At 45.7% G+C, this 20,682-nt stretch overlaps 1 protein-coding gene across 1 annotated transcript; it reads right to left on the reverse strand.

The window, feature by feature from the left end:
- Window positions 1-1,047: 1,047 nt before the first annotated feature.
- LOC125550871 (alcohol dehydrogenase 1) lies at window positions 1,048-4,823 on the reverse strand. Its single transcript, XM_048713980.2, has 10 exons — window positions 4,666-4,823; window positions 4,266-4,402; window positions 4,118-4,164; window positions 2,471-2,796; window positions 2,299-2,381; window positions 2,126-2,201; window positions 1,980-2,041; window positions 1,804-1,899; window positions 1,543-1,704; window positions 1,048-1,408 (listed from the first exon to the last, which is right to left on the reverse strand). Exons 1-10 carry the CDS (start codon window positions 4,697-4,699, stop codon window positions 1,292-1,294), a joined length of 1,140 nt encoding a protein of 379 aa, XP_048569937.1. The 5' UTR covers window positions 4,700-4,823; the 3' UTR covers window positions 1,048-1,291.
- Between the last annotated feature and the right edge of the window lie 15,859 nt (window positions 4,824-20,682).

Raw genomic sequence — 20,682 nt, forward strand, 5'->3', positions numbered from 1 at the left:
GAGGCTAGACACGAGACTAGGTATGAGGAAGTAACATCTACATCTGGCTTGAAGAAGAAAGGAGGATGCCAGATCGAGCCTCCTCCACAGATCAACAATGAGTGCATCGAGAAGGCCCTAACCCAACTCAAGGGGGCAGTTATGGAAGTTGGCTATCTTCTAAAATGTATTCTTGTTGTTCTTATTTTCTTTGGCCTTGTTTTACTAGTCAAAATATGATGATGTATTGTCATGTATCAAAAATGAATGATAAAAAAAAGTTAATGACTTGCAAAGAAAAATACGCGGACAGGATACGGCCGGATGCGTCCGCGCGCTGGACGCACGGCCACCACATTCCAGGACACGCCCCCAAATTCCTACTCAAACGGACAAAATCCGGCCGTCCGCGCGCTGGACGCACGGCCACCACATCTACGCCCGGACACGACCCCAAATTCCTATCCAAATGGATAAAATCCGGACAAAACGGACATCCATTTAGGATCGCGCTACGGAGTTGGCCTTACCTGACGGATGCCGTCGCTGTCTGGTCAAACTAACGGGGCTGATTTGACGACTTGGTCACTGCGTCAACATCGGCCGGTGGTGGTTCACTGACGTAGTAGTATCATCACGAGCATGGTTTGCCTTTTGACCAGTGTGCCACGGGCCAGAGTTTTGCTGGCACGGGTCGACCAACTACGGTCCTCCTGTTTTCTCGAAAAAAGATAAGAACTGGCATAATAACCATTTGCAAACAGTACTCACATGTTGGGTTTTACACATTTTCCCCCTTGCATCATGGCAGAGACAACCAACAAATTCCGCAAGCTGTTGAGAGCAACAGCCAACATAATCATCCAGAGCAGAGCAAAATACTCCACCACTTGATCCTGAATTATTAACAGATTCAGGAAGCAGAAGAAAGTAGACTACATTGCCTGAACTTTCGAACCAAGTTGTACCATCAGTTCAAATTAGCATAAGCACGTCCCAGCAGAGTCAGCCAAGCAGAGCAGTAAAGGAAAAACTGAAAAGTAAAGCAACGGGACATTGAAACATCAGTAGGCTAAGAACAGACTCATTCAACTGAAACTCATGGCCATAGTAGTAGCAGCAGCAGCATATATTGCTGCCAAAAGAGAGCTCGTTCGTAGTACAGCCACTTGTCCGGTACGTAATTACAGATATACTTCAACTAACACTACGCTACTTTGCCAAGGAAGGCGAAACCACAGACGATGATCTGGTTCAGAAACCGCACCCCAGCGCTTATTACATCGGAGCGATCGGAAGCGCGTGAGGCGGCCTAGTTCTCCATGCGGATGATGCAGCGGATGCCCTCGCCCTTCGCCATGAGGTCGAACGCCTTGTTGATCTCCGAGAACGGCACGCTGTGTGTGATGAACTTCTCCACCTCCAGCTCCTGACCACAATCGCAAGTTGTTCGAGCATGAGGTCCAAGTTTTCAAGGACTAGATAAAAGTGTCCAGCATTCAACATATCTCAACAAGGTGCAAAGCATAGACCAAGCTGCAGCAATTAGCGATTCCTGTTTACCTTTCTCATGTACATCTCCACGACATTGGGCAGGTCAGTGCGCGGCTTGAAGTTTCCGAAGAAGGTGCCCTTGAGAGTCCTCTCGTTCAGGAAGTTCATCGGGTGGGTCTTGAATTCGGCGTCCTTGTGCGGCACACCCACCAGCACAGCAACACCCCAGCCCTGTATATAGATCACAGAATTCAAGTTTTCATCTAGAGAAAAGAGGCAATGCAAAATGATCATGCTTGAGTGGATGATTAATGTCTTAGCAAGTCATACATCATGAACACATTCAAATGCTTGTATCATAGCATTGACGTTGCCCGTGCACTCAACACTGCGGTCAACTCCACCATTTGTCATCTCAGCGAGCACCTAAGGCATCATCAATAAGCTGTATGTTATGATCACTAAGCACAATGAATAACCATTTTGCCTTACAAGAAGAAACAAACCTGTTGAACTGGCTTGGTGTGATCTTTCGGGTTCACAAATTCCGTGCAGCCAAATTTTCTAGCTGAACATGGACAAGATATAAAACATCAGAATCTTCGCAAAGCAACAGATTAAACTCATGAATAGTAAAATCAGAAGTATTTACCTTCTTCAAATCTACTGGCGTTCAAGTCAACACCAATGATCCTTGATGCACCTGCAATCCTTGCACCTTCTGCAGCCTGAATCATACAAACATGAAGGGGTAAATAGATGCAAGTCAGGCGCACATGCCAATTGCAATTGCAGAACAATCAAGAGATGAATTAGGGCACTTACAGCAAGGCCAACAGCTCCTAGCCCAAATATCGCCACTGTCGAACCCTTTGGTGGTTTTGCAACATTAATGGATGCGCCAAGACCTACAAAAAGAATGGCAACCCAGCATCTCAAGATAAGATGAAGCCATAACAAGCATACCACAGCAACAGAAGTCAACTTATCAACTTACCAGTGGAAATACCACAGCTAAGAACGCAGACTTTGTCAAGGGGAGCCTCAGGGTTGATCTTGGCAACACAACCAACATGCATGACAGTATACTCACTGAAGGTGGAAGTCCCTACAAAATGGTAAATCGGCTTCCCGTCAATAGAGAAGCGTGACTTGCCATCCCCGATCATGACACCTCTGTCGGTGTTGATCCTGAGCAGATCACACATGTTGCTCTCTGCAGACTTGCAATGTGGGCATTCCTTACACTCCCCAGTGAACACAGGGAGGACATGGTCACCAGGGGCAAGCTCAGTCACACCCTCTCCAACACTCTCCACTATGCTGTGAACATAAATAAGTTCAGGGGACGTGCAACACATAAATTTGTTCAGAGAAATGTATACAGAAGGATTTCATGTCCGAGCACCTCATCAGATAAATAAAGAGATGGATATAGCAAGTCAACCAAAGCAACATGGAACAAACTCCAGTGACATGCACGGTGACATGCGGCCCAAATTCAAATTTAAACATTGCGAATTTTTTTGAAAAAAACCATGCATGTTCACAGCACATACTAAGATAACCCAAAAATTTGAGTTTCTCTTTTTCGTTTCTTGATGTATGTTTCGAATTTTGATCTGAAATTTTTGGGTTATCTTAGTATGTGCTGTGAACATGCATGGTTTTTTTCAAAAATTTTCGCAATGTTTAAATTTGAATTTGGGCCGCATGTCACCGTGCATGTCACCTGATCCCAGTCCCTCCTGATGTATCTTCAGATGACAAATAAGTTCAGGGGGCATGCAACACATAAATTTGTCCAGAATCTATATAAATGGACTTCATGCCCGAGCACCTCAGATAAATAAAGACATGTTTATAGCAAGTCAACTAAAGCAACATGGAACAATTTCTGATGTATCTTCACATGAGAAATAAGTTTACGGGACGTGCAGCAGATAAATTTGACCAGAATATCTATATAGAAGGACTTCATGTGGGAGCACCTCAGATAAATAAAGAGATGGATATAGCAAGTCAACTAAAGCAACATGGAACAATCTTCTGATGTATCTTCACTTGAGAAAGACATGTCAATCGAAAGTCCTAGTACCAATTTATGATATTGACCTCTGGTGTTCCATACTTGCTCTACCAAGATCCAACGACAGTGACGCCATTACAAAACAGACAACAACAATTATTCCGCAACGGTCTACACAGGCAACACACAGTTCTTATGATTACTTCACATGTTTTCAGCTCTGTGATGGACCTATCCTTTCTCAACAAACAGTTAGCACAACTTAAATCAAAAGAGGGGGTTTCCCTCCGATTTCATTAACGAAATCACCAAAGCAAAAGCATCCAGCAAGTCCTAAACGTCACCTTAACTCAACCTACCACTGCTAAACAGGTGCAAGAAATTCAGAAAATAGAAACGAGACTCCACACCGACGGGAACTAGTAACAGCAAACAAAACATAGACGCTGAAGGAAGACCAAACAAAACATAGACAGCAGAGAGACATGACATAGACGCTGAACTGAAGGAAGACCAAACAAAACATAAGATCGCAGGCGCATGGTAAACATGTATAGACAGACAGGGTAATGATTCATCAAGGAAGGTACAGTAATTGAGACTTGAGAAGCATACCCTCCAGCTTCATGACCGAAGATCCGAGGGAACATGGGAGTCTGCCCCTAAGCATCGGAAGCCACGGAGGCGCAAGTCAGCCACAAAACTGAAGGGGAACATAATTTATTGACCGGAAGCGAGCATGACGGCGGTGGCGCATGCGTACCTTGGCCTCCCAGAAGTAGACGTCGGTGTGACAGAGGGAGGTGAAGAGGATCTTGACGCGCACCTCCATGGCCTGCGGCGGCGCCACCTCCACCTCCTCCATGGACAGCGGCTTCCCCGCCTCCCACGCCACCGCGGCTGCAACCGCGGACGGATCCAAGGAAAGGGCGTCGTCAGAATGCAGTCACGGACGATGATACCACAAGGGGAAGGAAATAAAATCCTCACCCAAAATCACGCAAAAAACCTAGCTAACCCCTCACGAAATTCGTCCCGGGAAGAACACAGGAAGAAATAAGCAGGACAGTAAGCAAGGAATCGAAAACACAAGCAAGCGCCTTAGAGTGAGGCCCGGGAAATGCCGGGAGGGAGGAGAGGAGAGGGGAGGACAAGGCGCGGACCTTTGCACTTGATCACCTTCCCGGCGGTCGCCATCTCGCTCGCTCGCCTGGGGAATTCTCTGAGCGGACCCGGAATCGAAATCGAGAACTGATCTCTCACTTCACAGGATCAACAAATCCGTGGGGAACCGAGTGTGGGGAGGCCGGGGGTATATATGGGGCCGGGCTGGGAGGGAGGGTGCGGTTTCGCCACGTCTGGCTGGCTGGCTACCTGCTCTGTTCTGTTCTTCTTGGGGAGCAAACCAGGGGCGGGCGGCGTGGCGCCGAAACCGGGGCTCCCGCTTCCACCTGGAAGCTGTAATGCGGCCGCGGTTTGTCTCGCTCCCTCCCTCCCTCCTCGGTGCGGGGTGTCGGGGCCCATGGCGTGGGGTCGTGGGCGCCGGGCAGTCGCGTTGCACGCAATGACGCGTGGACTCGCACAGCTGTGTGTTGACAGTGTGCGGGAAAATGGTTTCGGGAATTCCAGAGGCCGCGCGCATGTGCAAAGAAGAGATGAGCGAACCTTTGATCGCTCTTGCCCGGGAAAGTTCTCTCGCGATTTCTTTGATTTGCGGATTTTTGTAACGCAATGATAGGGCTCCTTTGATTCAAGGATATCTTTAGGATTTTTTAAGGATTAAAATCCTTAAGAATTTTTCCTATGTCGGCCCTTTGATTCATATGATTGGATCCTATAGGAATTTATCCTATGGAATCTTTTGTACTACATTTCATAGAAAATCTAACATCCACTTCAACCTCTTTTTACATTTTCTTTGTTTTTCATGTGGCATCAAACACTCTTTGCTAATCCTATAGGATTCAAGTTGACATGCCACTGCAATCCTATACTTTTCATATTCCTACATTTTCAAAATCCTGTGAATCAAAGAGGCCCTAAGGCCTCTTTTGGTTCATAGGATAGGATTATCATAGGAATAGGAATCTTGTAAAAAATAAAATGACATGTATCTCAAATCCTATGAGTAGGAATAGGAAACATGTCATTTGGTTGACACCAAAGGAATTTTTCCATTGAGTCTAGACTCTTTTTTATTTTCCTATGAAATGTGGAGGATAGGAACCAATCCTATGTAGGAATAGGAATCCATTCCTATGAACCAAAGAGCTCTAAAGGAAAAAATCTTATAAGAATCCTATCCTCTAGAATTCCTATGAAATTCCTTTAAACCAAAGAAGGCCTAAGAAGGAAAAAGAAACAGAGGGGTTGTAGTGACACGTCGTGTTCAATGGTAGTATGCGATTAAGATTAGTAAACTACATAAAGTTGGGGCAATGATTGATGTCAAAGAAAAATAAAGAAATTTGAGTGGATGGATTCCTTTTTTCTTCAAAATAGTCTAGGGATACATCCTCAACAATTCCGATGAAGTCTCTTTGAATCAAGAGCCCAAACCACTTTCCAAATACCCTTCTACTCTTATCGAAAACAGTATGGTCCTAAAGGGAGAGTATCTCGCAGCTCTTCTGGAATTTTAACCATGTAGAATGACCTGTCCTAGTTAATTCGCAGTGTTTCAAGCACACAAGAATAGAAAAAGTAAGCATTGTCTTTTCTCGGGAGTCCATCGACGAACCCATGAATTCGTTTTCCCTATGCTAGCCGCTCAGATGGCTCGTGGCAGAAAGGGAATCTTGGTGCTTTCACTCTGAATAGTAGTTTACGGGGCTGTTTGGATGATAGCCCAGCCGCGCCTTACCAAAATTTTCGCGTTGACCACTGGCTTGGGCTGCCGTTTGGATCAAGGCCAAAAAATCGATTGTCTGCCAAAATTTCAGTCGGCAATTCAGTTTTCACGCCCGCACGTGGGTGAAACGGCGGCGGCAGATTTCATCGCCAAAATATTGGCGCGTCGGGGATTGGCAGGGCACGTGCGGGCGTCATCCAAACACAGGGCCGGTCCTGATATTTCAGGAGCCTAGAGCGAAATTGCCCCGGGGCCCTTACTATAAAGATCATCCTAATAATCTCATTTCTTTTTAGATTCATTCCTTTACCTAACTTATTATTGTCTATTATTTCAAAATAAAACGAGAATTGTAAATAGTGTATTCATTTACTTAATTAGACAAATCGAATACCTGATAGAGGGTAAACATTAAGATGAAAGGTTTAAAGTTTAAAAGCTCCATTTGCAACAATAAAGATCATTTACCTACCCGACGGGAGTCTGAGTGGCTTTATTATATAACCATGTTTGGATTGAAGTTATGTGTGTATAGCCGAGACCTTCTTCCAATTTTTAAGTTAAATTTGCAGTCATATGATTTGGAGAGAGAATGCAAAGAACGACAATCAAACACATAGCAGGCAACTTTTTCAATAGATAAGGCGATTGGTGTTGTGTCGACAAAGTCCAGATTGAAGTAAGAAATAGAGCAACGGGCACACGAAATTAAAATTTTGTACTGCATCATATGCGAGACCTTCTAAGATCTGACTGCTGCTGCACTATATGAACATGGCCAACTAGAAAGAGGAGGTTAGGGATGGCCCTATAAGTGGGGTGGCTTCGTCTTGCACATGAGAGGCACCTCACGAACGGAGGATGACACAACGGGACCGGGGACCTGGAGGAAGACCAGCCGGCCGCATGACGGAGAGCGATCTACATTGGCATCGAGACTCGCGATTGGAGCCCTCGCGGGAATAGGATCGTCACGAAGCGGCGAACTCGCGATGGGAAGAAGGAAAACAGGGATTTCTCCGTGCGTGTGCGTCTAGGTCGATGCCTCCTTATGGTCTGGGCCATGGGCTCCTTGCGAACCCTGGAGGGCCCCCCTAGATTTCGGGGGCCCTGGGCGGCCGCCCCCTTGCCACCCCCCAGGGCCGGCCCTGTCCAAACAACCGCTATGTTAGATTGTTTAGTCCTCGCAAATGCGGCACTTTCTCTTTGAGATTGTCTTTTGGGCTCCGGTCCTCCTCGGGTTCGTCCATCTAGCCATAATCGACGGAGCTCCAACAAAGATTTTTGTCGTCTCCTTGGGACTGCAATGTTAGGGTTTCTCGTCGTGTGTGTGCGACGGTGAGCTTTGGTGTCACTTGCTTCAGATCTATTCAAGTTCCAACGACGATGATTGTGACTTCAATACGTTGGTCGGGCGTGTCCACGGACACTTGCCAGTTGTCATTAGTCTCCTGTAGTGGAGCATCGACGTCTCGTTCTGACGGCGCTAGTGACCGTTCGGTGGTTTGGAGACCTCGATGGATTTTTGTTACGTTTGAGGTGATTTATACTTCTGTTGAACTTTGATAATAGACTTGAATCTTTTCGCCAAAAAGATAAGAAAAAGAAAAATGTATGAAATCAGTAGGATTGTTTGTGAAAACTGATGATTGAAAAAAAACACATAATTAGAGGTTTGAATCGCAAGAATATAATAGACGCGGGAATCCAAAAAAAGAAGTCAAATTAAGGTTAAAACTTATGCAAATGTAAAAGCAACTTAATACTAGTCCCTCCATCCGGTGAAGACTGTATGTTTGACTATAAAATTTGTCCACAAAAGAGTGTAGTTCTATCTTTTCAATGTACTTTAAAGTAGAAAAAAATGATTCTCTCTCATCAGACGGTAATCAAGACCAATAACATTATACACATGGTCTCCTTAATTTCTACATGCATTTAGCTCATTGGAGGTTGGATAATTAAAGAGGAGAGAGATGGTGACTTGCACCTTTCCAATGCATTTTTTACTCCACTTCATAACTTATCCTAACATTTCTATATGTACATTTTTCACCGGATGGAGGGGGTATGCTAGTTATAGCCTTTGCCTTGGCTTCGTGCATGGAAATGTAAAAAATAGCTTGGAGTGGATTTGAAATACCCTTGGTTTTCCTATGAAACTCAAACCAAAGAAACGTCCCTACATTTTGGATTATGGGAATTTTGTAGGAATTGTAGCAGAGGTTTCTGTACGAAAAGTTCTTTTAGAGCTCTTTGGTTTGCGGGAGTAGAATCCTATTGCTATACATGATTTATTCGTATCTTCCTTGTCCGAGTAGAATGCATAGAACCACCACTTTCGCGTCATAGCTCTCAGAAAACCATCACTTTACAAAACATGACACTTTGCACCGCATCAAAGAATTGACAGTGGCAAAAAACACTAAACCGTTTTTAAGTGCGTTTTGACATGGCCGATCACTCGCGAGCCGGCCGTGAGGCGCTAATGGGCGTCAACAGTCGTATCGACTGAGCCAGTAGGCCCGTTGCCTTAAAGGAAACAGTGGTTGCTCACTCTCGCTCACTCGCACTTACCCTCACTCTCGCTCCCCTCTGCGCTGCCGCCGCTGTCGCTCAACCTCGCCGCCGCCGCCGCAATGGCCTCTTGGAGAGATCTTGAAGACAACAGCAAGGAGGAGGAGCTGACCTACACCGGCATGGACGTGGATGTGTGGGTATGTACACACTGGTTGCGGTTAGGGTTAGGGTTTGACAATTACAACTAGCAGAGTGTGACATTTTAGATCCTCCCTTCTCTGCCTCTCGTCTACGCCTAAGGATTCTTTTCAATGCAGGAGAATCCTGATGATGCTTTCTTCTATCGCATAGTGACTGATCCACAGATCAAATGCAAGCTTCGCCGATTTAGGGGCAATAAATGTGTTGCATTCGATGGCATAAACATAGGTAGAAGATTTGAAGGAAATATGCCCTAAAGGCAATAATAAAGTTGTTATTTTATATTTCCTTATATCATGATACATTTTTATTATTCATGCTAGAATTGTATTAACCGTAAACTTGATACATGTGTGGATACATAGACAAAACACCGTGTCCCTAGTAAGCCTCTACTAAACTAGCTTATTAATCAAAGATGGTTAAGTTTCCTAACCATAAACATGTGTTGTCATTTGATGAACGGGATCACATCACTAGGAGAATGATGTGATGGACAAGACCCATCCGTTAGCTTAGCATAATGATCGTTAAGTTTTATTGCTATTGCTTTCTTCATGTCATATACATACTCCTTTGACTATGAGATTATGCAACTCCCGGATACCGGAGGAATACCTTGTGCGCTATCAAACGTCACAACATAAGTGGGTGATTATAAAGATGCTCTACAGGTATCTCCGAAGGTGTTTGTTGGGTTGGCATAGATCGAGATTAGGATTTGTCACTCTCAATATCGAAGAGGTATCTCTGGGCACTCTCGGTAATGCACATCATAATAAGCCTTGCAAGCAATGTGACTAATTAGTTATTTGTGGGATGATGCATTACGGAACGAGTAAAGAGACTTGTAGGTAATGAGATTGAACTAGGTATGGAGATACCGACGATCGAATCTCGGGCAAGTAACATACTGATGACAAAGGGAATAACGTATGTTGTCATTACGGTACGACCGATAAAGATCTTCGTAGAATATGTGGGAACCAATATGAGCATCCAGGTTCCGTTGTTGGTTATTAACCGGAGAGGTGTCTCGGTCATGTCTACATAGTTCTCGAACCCGTATGGTCCGCACGCTTATCGTTCGATGACGATTTTGTATTATATGAGTTATGTGATTTGGTGACCGAATGTTGCTCGGAGTCTCGGATGAGATCACGAACATGACGAGGAGTCTCGAAATGGGCGAGAGGTAAAGATTCATATATTGGACGACGATATTCAGATACCGGAAGTGTTCCGGGGGTACCGGGTGCATATCGGGTCACCAGAAGGGGTTCCGGGCATCCCCCCGGCAACTACATGGGCCTTAATGGGCCAAGAGGGGGACAGACCAGCCGCTAGGGGGCTGGTGTGCCCCTCCCATATGGTCTGTCCAAATTGGAGTAGAAAAGGGGAAGGAGGAAAGGAAAAGGGGAATAGGGTTCCCCCTTCCCCCTCTTCCCTTCCTACTCTGTATAGGAATAGGAAAGGGGGAGGCCGAATTGGGAGGACCCCAAGTAGGATTCCTCCTACTTGGGGCACCCCCTTGGCTGCCTCTTCTCCCCTCCAACCTATATATATGAAGGAGGGTACCGCTAGAACACACAACAAACATTGTTAGCCGTGTGCGGCGCCCCCCTCCACAGTTTACGCCTTCGGTCATATTCACGTAGTGCTTAGGCGAAGCCCTACGCGGACCACTTCACCATCACCGTCACCATGCCGTCGTGCTGATGGAACTCTCCCTCAACACTTTGCTGTATCAAGAGTTTGAGGGACGTCATCGAGCTGAACGTGTGTAGAACTCAGAGGTGCCGTACGTTCGGTGCTTGATCGGTCGGAACAAGAAGAAGTTCGACTACATCAACCGCGTTGTCAAATGCTTCCGCTTTCGGTCTACGAGGGTACGTGGACACACTCTCCCCCTCTCGTTGCTATGCATCTCCTAGATAGATCTTGCGTGAGCGTAGAAAAGTTTTGAAATTGCATGCTACGTTCCCCAACAGTGGTATCAGAGCCAGGTCTATGCGTAGATGATATGCACGAGTAGAACACAAAGAGTTGTGGGCGGTGATCGTCATACTGCTTACCACTAATGTCTTATTTTGATTCGGCGGTATTGTTGGATGAAGCGGACCGGACCAACCTTACATGACCACGTTCATGAGACCGGTTCCACCCACTGACATGCAACTAGTTTTGCATAAAGGTGGCTGGCGGGTGTCTGTTTCTCCAACTTTAGTTGAATCGAATTTGACTGCGGTCGGTCCTTGTTGAAGGTTAAAACAGCAAATTTGATAAATCACTGTTGTAGTTTTGATGCATAGGTAAGAACGGTTCTTACTAGAAGCCCGTAGCAGCCATGTAAAACTTGCAACAACAAAGTAGAGTACGTCTAATTTGTATTTGCAGGGCATGCTGTGATGTGATATGGTCAAGACATGATGTGATATACGTTATTGTATGATATGATCATGTTTTGTAAAAGTTATCGGCAACTGGCAGGAGCCTTATGGTTGTCGCTTTATTGTATGAAATGCAAATGCCATGTAATTGCTTTACTTCATCACTATGTGTTAGCGATAGTTGTAGAAGCAATAGTTGGCGAGACGACCACGACACTACGATGGAGATCAAAGTGTCAAGCTGGTGATGATGGAGATCATGACAGTGCTTTGGAGATGGAGATCAAAGGCACAAGATGATGATGGCCATATCATGTCACATATTTTGATTGCATGTGATGTTTATCTTTTATGCATCTTATTTTGCTTAGTACGGCGGTAGCATTATAAGATGATCCCTCACTAAAATTTCAAGGTATAAGTGTTCTCCTTGAGTATGCATCGTTGAACAGTTTGTCATGCCGAGACACCACGTGATGATCGGGTGTGATAAGCTCTACATCCACATACAATGGGTGCAAGACAGTTTTGCACATGCAGAATACTCGGGTTAAACTTGACGAGCCTAGCATGTACAGACATGGCCTCAGAACACTGGAGACCGAAAGGTCGAACGTGAATCATATAGTAGATATGATCAACATAGAGATGTTCACCATTGAAAACTACTCCATCTCACGTGATGATCGGACATGGTTTAGTTGATATGGATCACGTGATCATTTAGATGACTCGAGGGATGTCTATCTAAGTGGGAGTTCTTAAATAATATGATTAATTGAACTTAATTTATCATGAACTTAGTCCTGATAGTATTTGCATATCTATGTTGTAGATCAATAGCTCGCGTATAGCTCCCCTGTTTTATTTTTGATATGTTCCTAGAGAAACTAGGTTGAAAGATGATAGTAGCAATGATGCGGACTGGGTCCATGATCTAGGGATTATCCTCATTGCTGCACAGAAGAATTATGTCCTTGATGCACCGCTAGGTTATAGACCTATTGCATGAGCAGATGCAGACATTATGAATGTTTGGCAAAGCTTGGTATGATGACTACTTGATAGTTTAATGCGCCATGCTTTACGGCTTAGAACCGGGACTTCAAAAATGTTTTGAATGCCACAGAGCATATGAGATGTTCCAAGAGCTGAAATTGGTATTTCAAACTCATACCCAAGTCGAGAGTATGAGACCTCTGACAAGTACTTTGCCTACGGGATGGAGGAGAATAGCCCAACCAGGAGCATGTGCTGAGAATGTCTGGGTACTACAATTGCTTGAATCAAGTGGGAGTTAATCTTCCAGATAAGATAGTGATTGACAGAGTTCTCTAGTCACTATCACCAAGTTGCTAGAACTTCATGATGAACTATAATATGCAAGGGATGACAAAAACGATTCCCAAGCTCTTCGCGATGCTGAAATTAGCGAAGGTAAAAATCAACAAATAGCATCAAGTGTTGATGGTTAACAAGACCATAGTTTCAAGAAAAAGGGCAAGGGAAAGAAAGGGAACTCCAAGAAGAATGGCAAGCAAGTTTCCACTCCCATGAAGAATCCCAAAGCTAGACCCAAGCCTGAAACTGAGTGCTTCTACTGCAAAGGAAATGGTCACTAGAAGCGGAACTACCCCAAATATTTGGCAGATAAGAAGGATGGCAAAGTGAACAAAGGTATATTTGATATACAGATTATTGATATGTACTTTACTAGTGTTCATAGCAACCCCTGGGTATTTGATACCGGTTCAGTTGCTAAATTTAGTAACTCGAAATGGGAGTTGCAGAATGAACAGAGACTAGTTAAGGACGAGGTGATGATGCGTGTTGGAGGTAATTCCAAGGTTGATACGATCACCATCGCACACTCCCTCTACCTTCGGGATTAGTGTTGAACCTGAAATAAATGTTATTTGGTGTATGTGTTGAGCATGTTTAGTGCAATACGGTTATTCATTTAAGTCAGAGAATAATTGTTGTTCTGTTTACATGAATAAAACCTTATATGGTGATACACCCAATGTGAATGGTTTATTGAATCTCGATCATAGTGATACACATATTCATAAAATTGATGCCAAAAGATGCAAACTTGATAATGATAGTGCAACATACTTGTGGTACTTCCGTTTAGGTCATATTGGTGTAAAGCGCATGAAGAAACTCCATGCAGATGGGCTTTGGGAATCACTAGATTATGAATCATTTGATACTTGCGAACCATGCCTCATGGGCAAGATGACTAAAACTCCGTTCTTCGGAACAATGGAGCAAACCACTGACTTATTGGAAATAATACATACCGATGTATGCAGTCCAATGAGTGTTGAGGCTTGCGACGGGTATCGTTATTTTATGACCTTCACAGATGATTTTAGCAGATACGGGTATATCTACTTAATGAAACACAAGTCCAAAACATTTGAAAAGTTCAAAGAATTTCAGAGTGAAGTGGAGAATCATCACAACAAGAAAATAAAGTTTCTACGATCTGATCGCGGAGGCGAATATTTGAGTTACGAGTTTGGCCTTCATTTAAAACAATGTGGAATAGTTTCACAACTCACGCCACCTAAAACACCAGAGCGTAATGGTGTGCCCGAACATCGTAACCGTACTTTATTAGATATGGTGCGATCTATGATGCCTCTTACCGATTTACCACTATCGTTTTGGGGTTATGCATTAAAGATAGTTGCATTCACGTTAAATAGGGCAACGTCTAAATCCGTTGAGACGACACCGTATGAATTGTGGTTTGGCAAGAAATCTAAGCTATCGTTTCTTAAAGTTTGGGGTTGCGATGCTTATGTGAAAAAGCTTCAGCCTGATAAGCTCGAACGCAAATCGGAGAAGTGCATCTTCATAGGATACCCAAAAGAAACTATTGGGTACACCTTCTATCACAGATCCGAAGGCAATATCTTTGTTGCTAAGAATGGATCCTTTCTAGAGAAGGAGTTTCTCTCGAAAGAAGTGAGTGGGAGGAAAGTAGAACTTGATGAGGTAATTGTACCTTCTCTCGAATTGGAAAGTAGTTCATTACAAAAATCAGTTCCAGTGATGCCTACACCAACTAGAGAGGAAGCTAATGATAATGATCATGAAACTTCAGATCAAGTTACTACTGAACCTCGTAGGTCAACCAGAGCACGTTCCGCACCAGAGTGGTACGGTAATCCTGTTCTGGAAGTCATGTTACTAGAGCATGATGAACCTACGAACTATAAGGAAGTGATGATGAGCCCAGATTCTGATAAATGGCTTGAGGCCATGAAATCTGAGATAGGATCCATGTATGAGAACAAAGTGTGGAGTTTGGTGGACTTGCCCGATAATTGGCAAGCCATTGAGAATAAATGGATCTTCAAGAGGAAGATGGATGTTGATGATAGTGTTACTATCTACAAAGCTCGACTTGTTGCAAAAATGTTTTTGACAAGTTCAAGGTGTTGACTACGATGAGATTTTCTCACTCATAGCGATGCTTAAGTCTGTCTGAATGATATTAGCAACTGCCGCATTTTATGAAATCTGGCAAATAGATGTCAAAACTGCATTCCTTAATGGATATCTTAAAGAAGAGTTGTATATGATGCAACCAGAAGGTTTTGTCAATCCTAAAGGTGCTAACAAAGTGTGCAAGCTCCAGCGATCCATTTATGGACTGGTGCAAGCATCTCGGAATTGGAATATATGCTTTGATGAGGTGATCAAAACATATGGTTTTATACAGACTTTCAGAGAAGCCTGTATTTACAAGAAAGTGAGTGGGAGCTCTGTAGCATTTCTGATATTATATGTGGATGACATATTGTTGATCGGGAATGATATAGAATTTCTAGATAGCATAAAAGGATACTTGAATAAGATTTTTCAATAAAAGACCTCGGTGAAGCTGCTTATATATTGAGCACCAAGATCTATAGAGATGGATCAGGACGCTTGATAGGACTTTCAGAAAGCACATACATTGACAAGATTTTGAAGGAGTTCGGAAAGGATCAGTCAAAGAAAGGGTTCTTACCTGTGTTACAAGGTGTGAAGTTGAGTAAGACTCAAAACCCTAGCACGACATAATATATAGAGAGAATGAAAGTCATTCCCTGTGCCTCAGCCATAGGTTCTATAAATTATGCTATGCTGTGTACCAGACCTATTGTGTACCTTACCATGAGTTTGGCAAGGGGGTACGATAGTGATCCAGGAGTGTATCACTGGATAGCGGTCAAAGTTTCCTTAGTTACCTAAGAGGACTAAGGAAATATTTCTCGGTTATGGAGGTGATAAAGATAAAGAGTTCATCGTAAAGAGTTACGTCGATGCAAGCTTTGACACTAATCCAGACGACTCTGAGTCTCGATCTGGATACATATTGAAAGTGGGAGCAATTAGCTAGAGTAGATCCATGTAGAGCATTGTAGACATAGAAAATTTGCAAAATACATACAGATCTGAATGTGGCAGACCCGTTGAATAAACTTCTCTCACAAGAAAAACATGATCACACCTTAGTACTCTTTGGGTGTTAATCACATAGCGATGTGAACTAGACTATCGACTCTAGTAAACCCTTTGGGTGTTGGTCACATGGCGATGTGAACTATGGGTATTAATATGTTGGGGAACGTAGTAATTCAAAAAAATTCCTACGATCACGCAAGATCTATCTAGGAGAAGCATAGCAATGAGACGGGAGAGTGTGTCCACGCACCCTTGTAGACCAAAAGAGGAAGCATTTAGTAACACGATTGATGTAGTCGAACGTCTTCACGATCCAACCGATCCAAGTACCGAACGTACGACACCTCTGTGTTCAGCACACGTTCAACACGATGACATCCCTCAAGCTCTTGATCCAGTAGAGGGTCGAGGGAGAGTTCCGTCAGCACGACGGTGTGGTGAAGGTGATGATGAAGTTACCGGCGCAGGGCTTCGCCTAAGCACTACGACGATATGACCGAGGTGTCAAAGTATGGAGGGGGCACCGCACACGACTAAGAGATTGTCTGTTGTGCCTTTGGGGTGCCCCCTGCCCATGTATATAAAGGAGGGGGGAGGAGGAGGCCGGCCAAGGGGGAGGCGTGCCAAGGGGGGAGTCCTACTAGGACTCCAAACCTAGTAGATTCGGCCCCCTTTCCTTCCAACAAAGAGGGGGGAAGGGGAAAGGAGGGAGAGGGATAAGGAAAGAGGGGGGTGTCGGTGTCAAAACCGGCGGATCTCGGGTAGGGGGTCCCGAACTGTGTGTCTAGGCCGGATGGTAACAGGAGGCAGGGGACACGATGTTTTACTTAGGTTCGGGCCCTCTTGATGGAGGTAAAACCCTACGTCCTGCTTGATTAATATTGATGATATGGGCAGTACAAGAGTAGATCTACCACAAGATCAGAGAGGCTAAACCCTAGAAGCTAGCCTATGGTATGATTGTATGTTATGGTTGTTGTCCTACGGACTAAAACCCTTCGGTTTATATAGACACCGGAGAGGGTTAGGGTTACACAAGGTCGGTTACAAAGGAGGAGATATTCATATCCGTATTGCCTAGCTTGCCTTCCACGCCAAGTAGAGTCCCATCCAGACACGAGGCGAAGTCTTCAATCTTGTATCTTCATAGTCTAACAGTCCGGCCAATGGAGATAGTCCGGCTATCCGGGGACCCCCTAATCCAGGACTCCCTCAGTAGCCCCCGAACCAGGCTTCAATGACGATGAGTCCGGCGCGCAGTATTGTCTTCGGCATTGCAAGGCGGGTTCCTCTCCAAATTCGGTGTACCTGTCAAAATAGTGTCCGGTCTCTTGTGAATGTTGCACTCCTTGGCTTCGACGCCTAATAATGGCCACTTTCCACGTGTCAAGCGAATGTGAAGAGCCAGGGCGTTTTCACATTTACCCCTAGCTATATGAATGAGCCGCCTATTAAAAAGACGAGGATTCAGATCCAAATCACACCATCCTCGCTCGGCGAGCCTTCATCGGAGCGCACCCGACAGAGACCCATTCCATCATGGCCGGTCGACGCAGCTCCTCCTCTCACCCCCTAGCTCCAAGCCTGGAGATTGGGAGAGATGTTCCATCCCGCACAGCAAATTAGTGATGCTTAAGACCAAGGGATTTCTTCCCCCAGCGTACCTGGTACCGGTTCGAGCCGGGCTTACCACCTATAATGGCGAAGAGCAAGCGGAGAGCCTTCCCAATCGCTCCAAGGGAGAGCGGGTATGCCTTGTCCCTTATTTGGTAAGAGGGCTCGGATTCCCAATTCATCCATTTCTCCGGGGGCTCCTGGAGTTCTACGACCTCCAGTTGCACAACCTCACGCCTGCCTCCCTGCTGCATATCGCGGGATTCGTAGCCCTTTGCGAGTTGTTTTTGGGCTGTGAGGCTCATTTCGCTCTGTGGAAGAAGCTGTTCTACCTTGTGCCCCGTTCTCAGAAGGGGTCAATATATCAAGTGGGTGGAGCCGAAGTGTGGCGTATTGCCAGGACCGGATACCTATCCGGGACCCCAAAGAAGACGTCCAAAGACTGGCCTTCAGAATGGTTTTATATAGAAGATGTCCCCCTCCCGGATCCTATTCGGATCGGCCTTCTTGAGTTCGACAACGCCCCTTTGAAGAAGCACCGGAGCTGGCGTCCACGGAGCTCCCTGGAGGAAGATGACAGGGACATTCTTTACCTTATGAGCCGGATAAGTTTTTTAGCTCGATCCGGATTGACCATGATCGAGGTCATGGCCATATGCATCATGCGGGTGGTGCAGCCGCTCCAGTATAGAGGCCACCCCATGTGGGATATCAACGGGGAGGATGACACCACCCGCCACGGCCGCAAAGGGTCGGGATCGGCTGCTGATCTAATAAAGATCTTGTTCACTTTGTATAAGGGAGAAGAGGAGGAGTTCCTTCATGTGAACCCGCAGGGCGGATTCTCTATGTACAATCCTCCGAACTGGGTAAGCGGAGACTTTTTCTTTCCCATCCGTTTCGTATTCCCGTAGTTAAGTATTCAGTCTAGCGATTTCATCGCAGGAGCTGCGCCAGGCTGTAAAGGAGATAAACAGCCCTCCTCCACAACCCGAGGACCCTGGACGGTCCCTTGACCCGGCCTCCCAGGAGGATCCGGACATATCTATGGAGCTGATCGATGGGGTGTTTTACCAATCGAGTAATGACAACGCTTTGGTGGCCATTACGGCCGATTACCCTGGGCTAGTTCCAGCCTCACAGGTGACTGAGACCGAAGTCCCAGCACTTAAAAGGGATCCGTTCTTGTGCTTTTTTGATTGTCATATAACAGCCATGTTTTTGCAGGGAAGGTCCTCGGGGCAGAAGGCCGAGCCTGTGGCAACTAGCCAACAAGGGGCCGCGAGGCCGGGCGGGCTGAAAAGACCCGCGGTCCGGATTTAGACACCGGCGCAGCGGTACAGCGCACCGTCTTTATTGCAAGCCATTATTCTCAGAGGCACACTAACACCCATGCCTTCTTTTCAGGAAAAAGAGCGCTAGCCGGACTATACCCGGAGAGGCTACCCATCGCGCCTCCACCAGCCAGGCTCTAAGGCCGGATTTGGAGGCGGGAACGAATATGAGGCGTGCGCCGGGCGCTCCTCCGACAGAGGATGCGGACAAACTGTCCGCCACCCATTCCGAAGTGGAAAGTGCTATGAACCACAGGCGTCGCCGGACTATTCTTTGTGACGCTTGTTTCTCCCAAGAGGCATTGGATGCCTTCAACTCGGGAGACGCGCACCTCCGTGCCGCTCAAAATGGTCTAGCCAGAGCCACGGAGCAGTATGTAAAAGACATACGGGTGAGAAAATTTGATGATTATATATATCAGTATCCCCTGAGACTTGAAACAGTTAGGATAACTGATTTAAGGATCATTTGTTATGCAGGTTCTTACAGAAAAGAATACTCGACTGTCCCAGGAGCTGGAAGAGTGCAAAGCCCAACTGCAGGCCGCACTGGCCGCAGCAGGGGAGCCCAAAGAGACCCCCTCTGGTAACATATCCTTCGAATGATGAGTCTCATATTAGAATGCGACGTATATGCAGATCTGATGAGAAAATTGCAGATGACGCTGGAGTAAATCCGGATAAGCAACAGCTCATACGCCAGCTGAAGGCCGGTGAGAGCGTGCTTACGAGGGTGAGGCAGGAGAAGAATGATCTCCTAGATGCCAACACCAAGCTGGGCGTAGAACTAAAAGATGTTCGTGCCCAACTGTCGGACTCTGTTAAGGAGAATCGGCGGCTTCGACGCGGCATATTTAGTAAGTGTTTGAACGAACTTTGGAAAAGAGTTCGGCGAGGAAGCTGGCTGACAGAGTTATATCTGTAGGTATGCTAACAGGTCATCCTGCCGAGGAGATGCCTGGTTCAATGGGTGATCTTCTTCCCGAGCTCTCACAGTTGCACGGACGAGTTCGGCAGGTGATGCAAGGCGTCGCCCAGGCCTTGTGGCCATCCGTCTCCATACCCGAAGGCCTTGGAGAGCTTGCAGAAAAGCTGAAGGGAGCACGGCGGCGCTTCCGATTATGGAAGATATCGGCCTGCCGTCAGGGCGCCAGGGAAGCCTGGGCAATGGTGAAGACACGGTACACGAAGGCTGACCCGAACCACATGGCCGAAGTCGGACCTGTGGGGCCTGATGGGAAGGAGATCCCTGTGAGCTTAGTGTACGGCCAAGTAGAATTGGCCGCAAAGTATTCCCAACAGGACTGTAGACTAGACAGCCTATTGGATGACATTGAAGAGGAATTCAACCAGTAAAATTGACTATGTAATTTTAAAGTGACATGTATAATGCCTTCTAGCCGGATTGTAGATCGTTTGTCGTGGCGGACCTTTTCGCTTCAACCTCGGGACCCGACAGTCCGGAGTGTATCCGAATACCCTTTCGGTTATGTAAGAACCGGGGCATGCGTGGAGATCAGGCGTAGGGGTCATTAGTGCTTTATTAGACAAGTGCCCAACTAGTTATATTATATTATATGGGTAGTAAGAAACATCTTCCAGACAGAATAGTTCTGTTAAGGGTTCCTTTCCCTGGGTAAGCATGCCCTAAAGTGCATGTCCGAACTGCGACAAGAAGCATAGAGAAAGCATCTGGGGGCAGATATGGATAATAAATAAAAGTCATCTTTTGTTCACCGACCAAATATTCTCTTAAGAACGCTAGCTTTCGGCTTCACCCAGTCTGAGGTACACGTTCGGCTG

This window comes from Triticum urartu, chromosome 4A (assembly GCF_056163025.1).
Source record: "Triticum urartu cultivar PI428250 chromosome 4A, HENAU_Tu73, whole genome shotgun sequence".
NCBI classification, from domain to species: domain Eukaryota; kingdom Viridiplantae; phylum Streptophyta; class Magnoliopsida; order Poales; family Poaceae; genus Triticum; species Triticum urartu.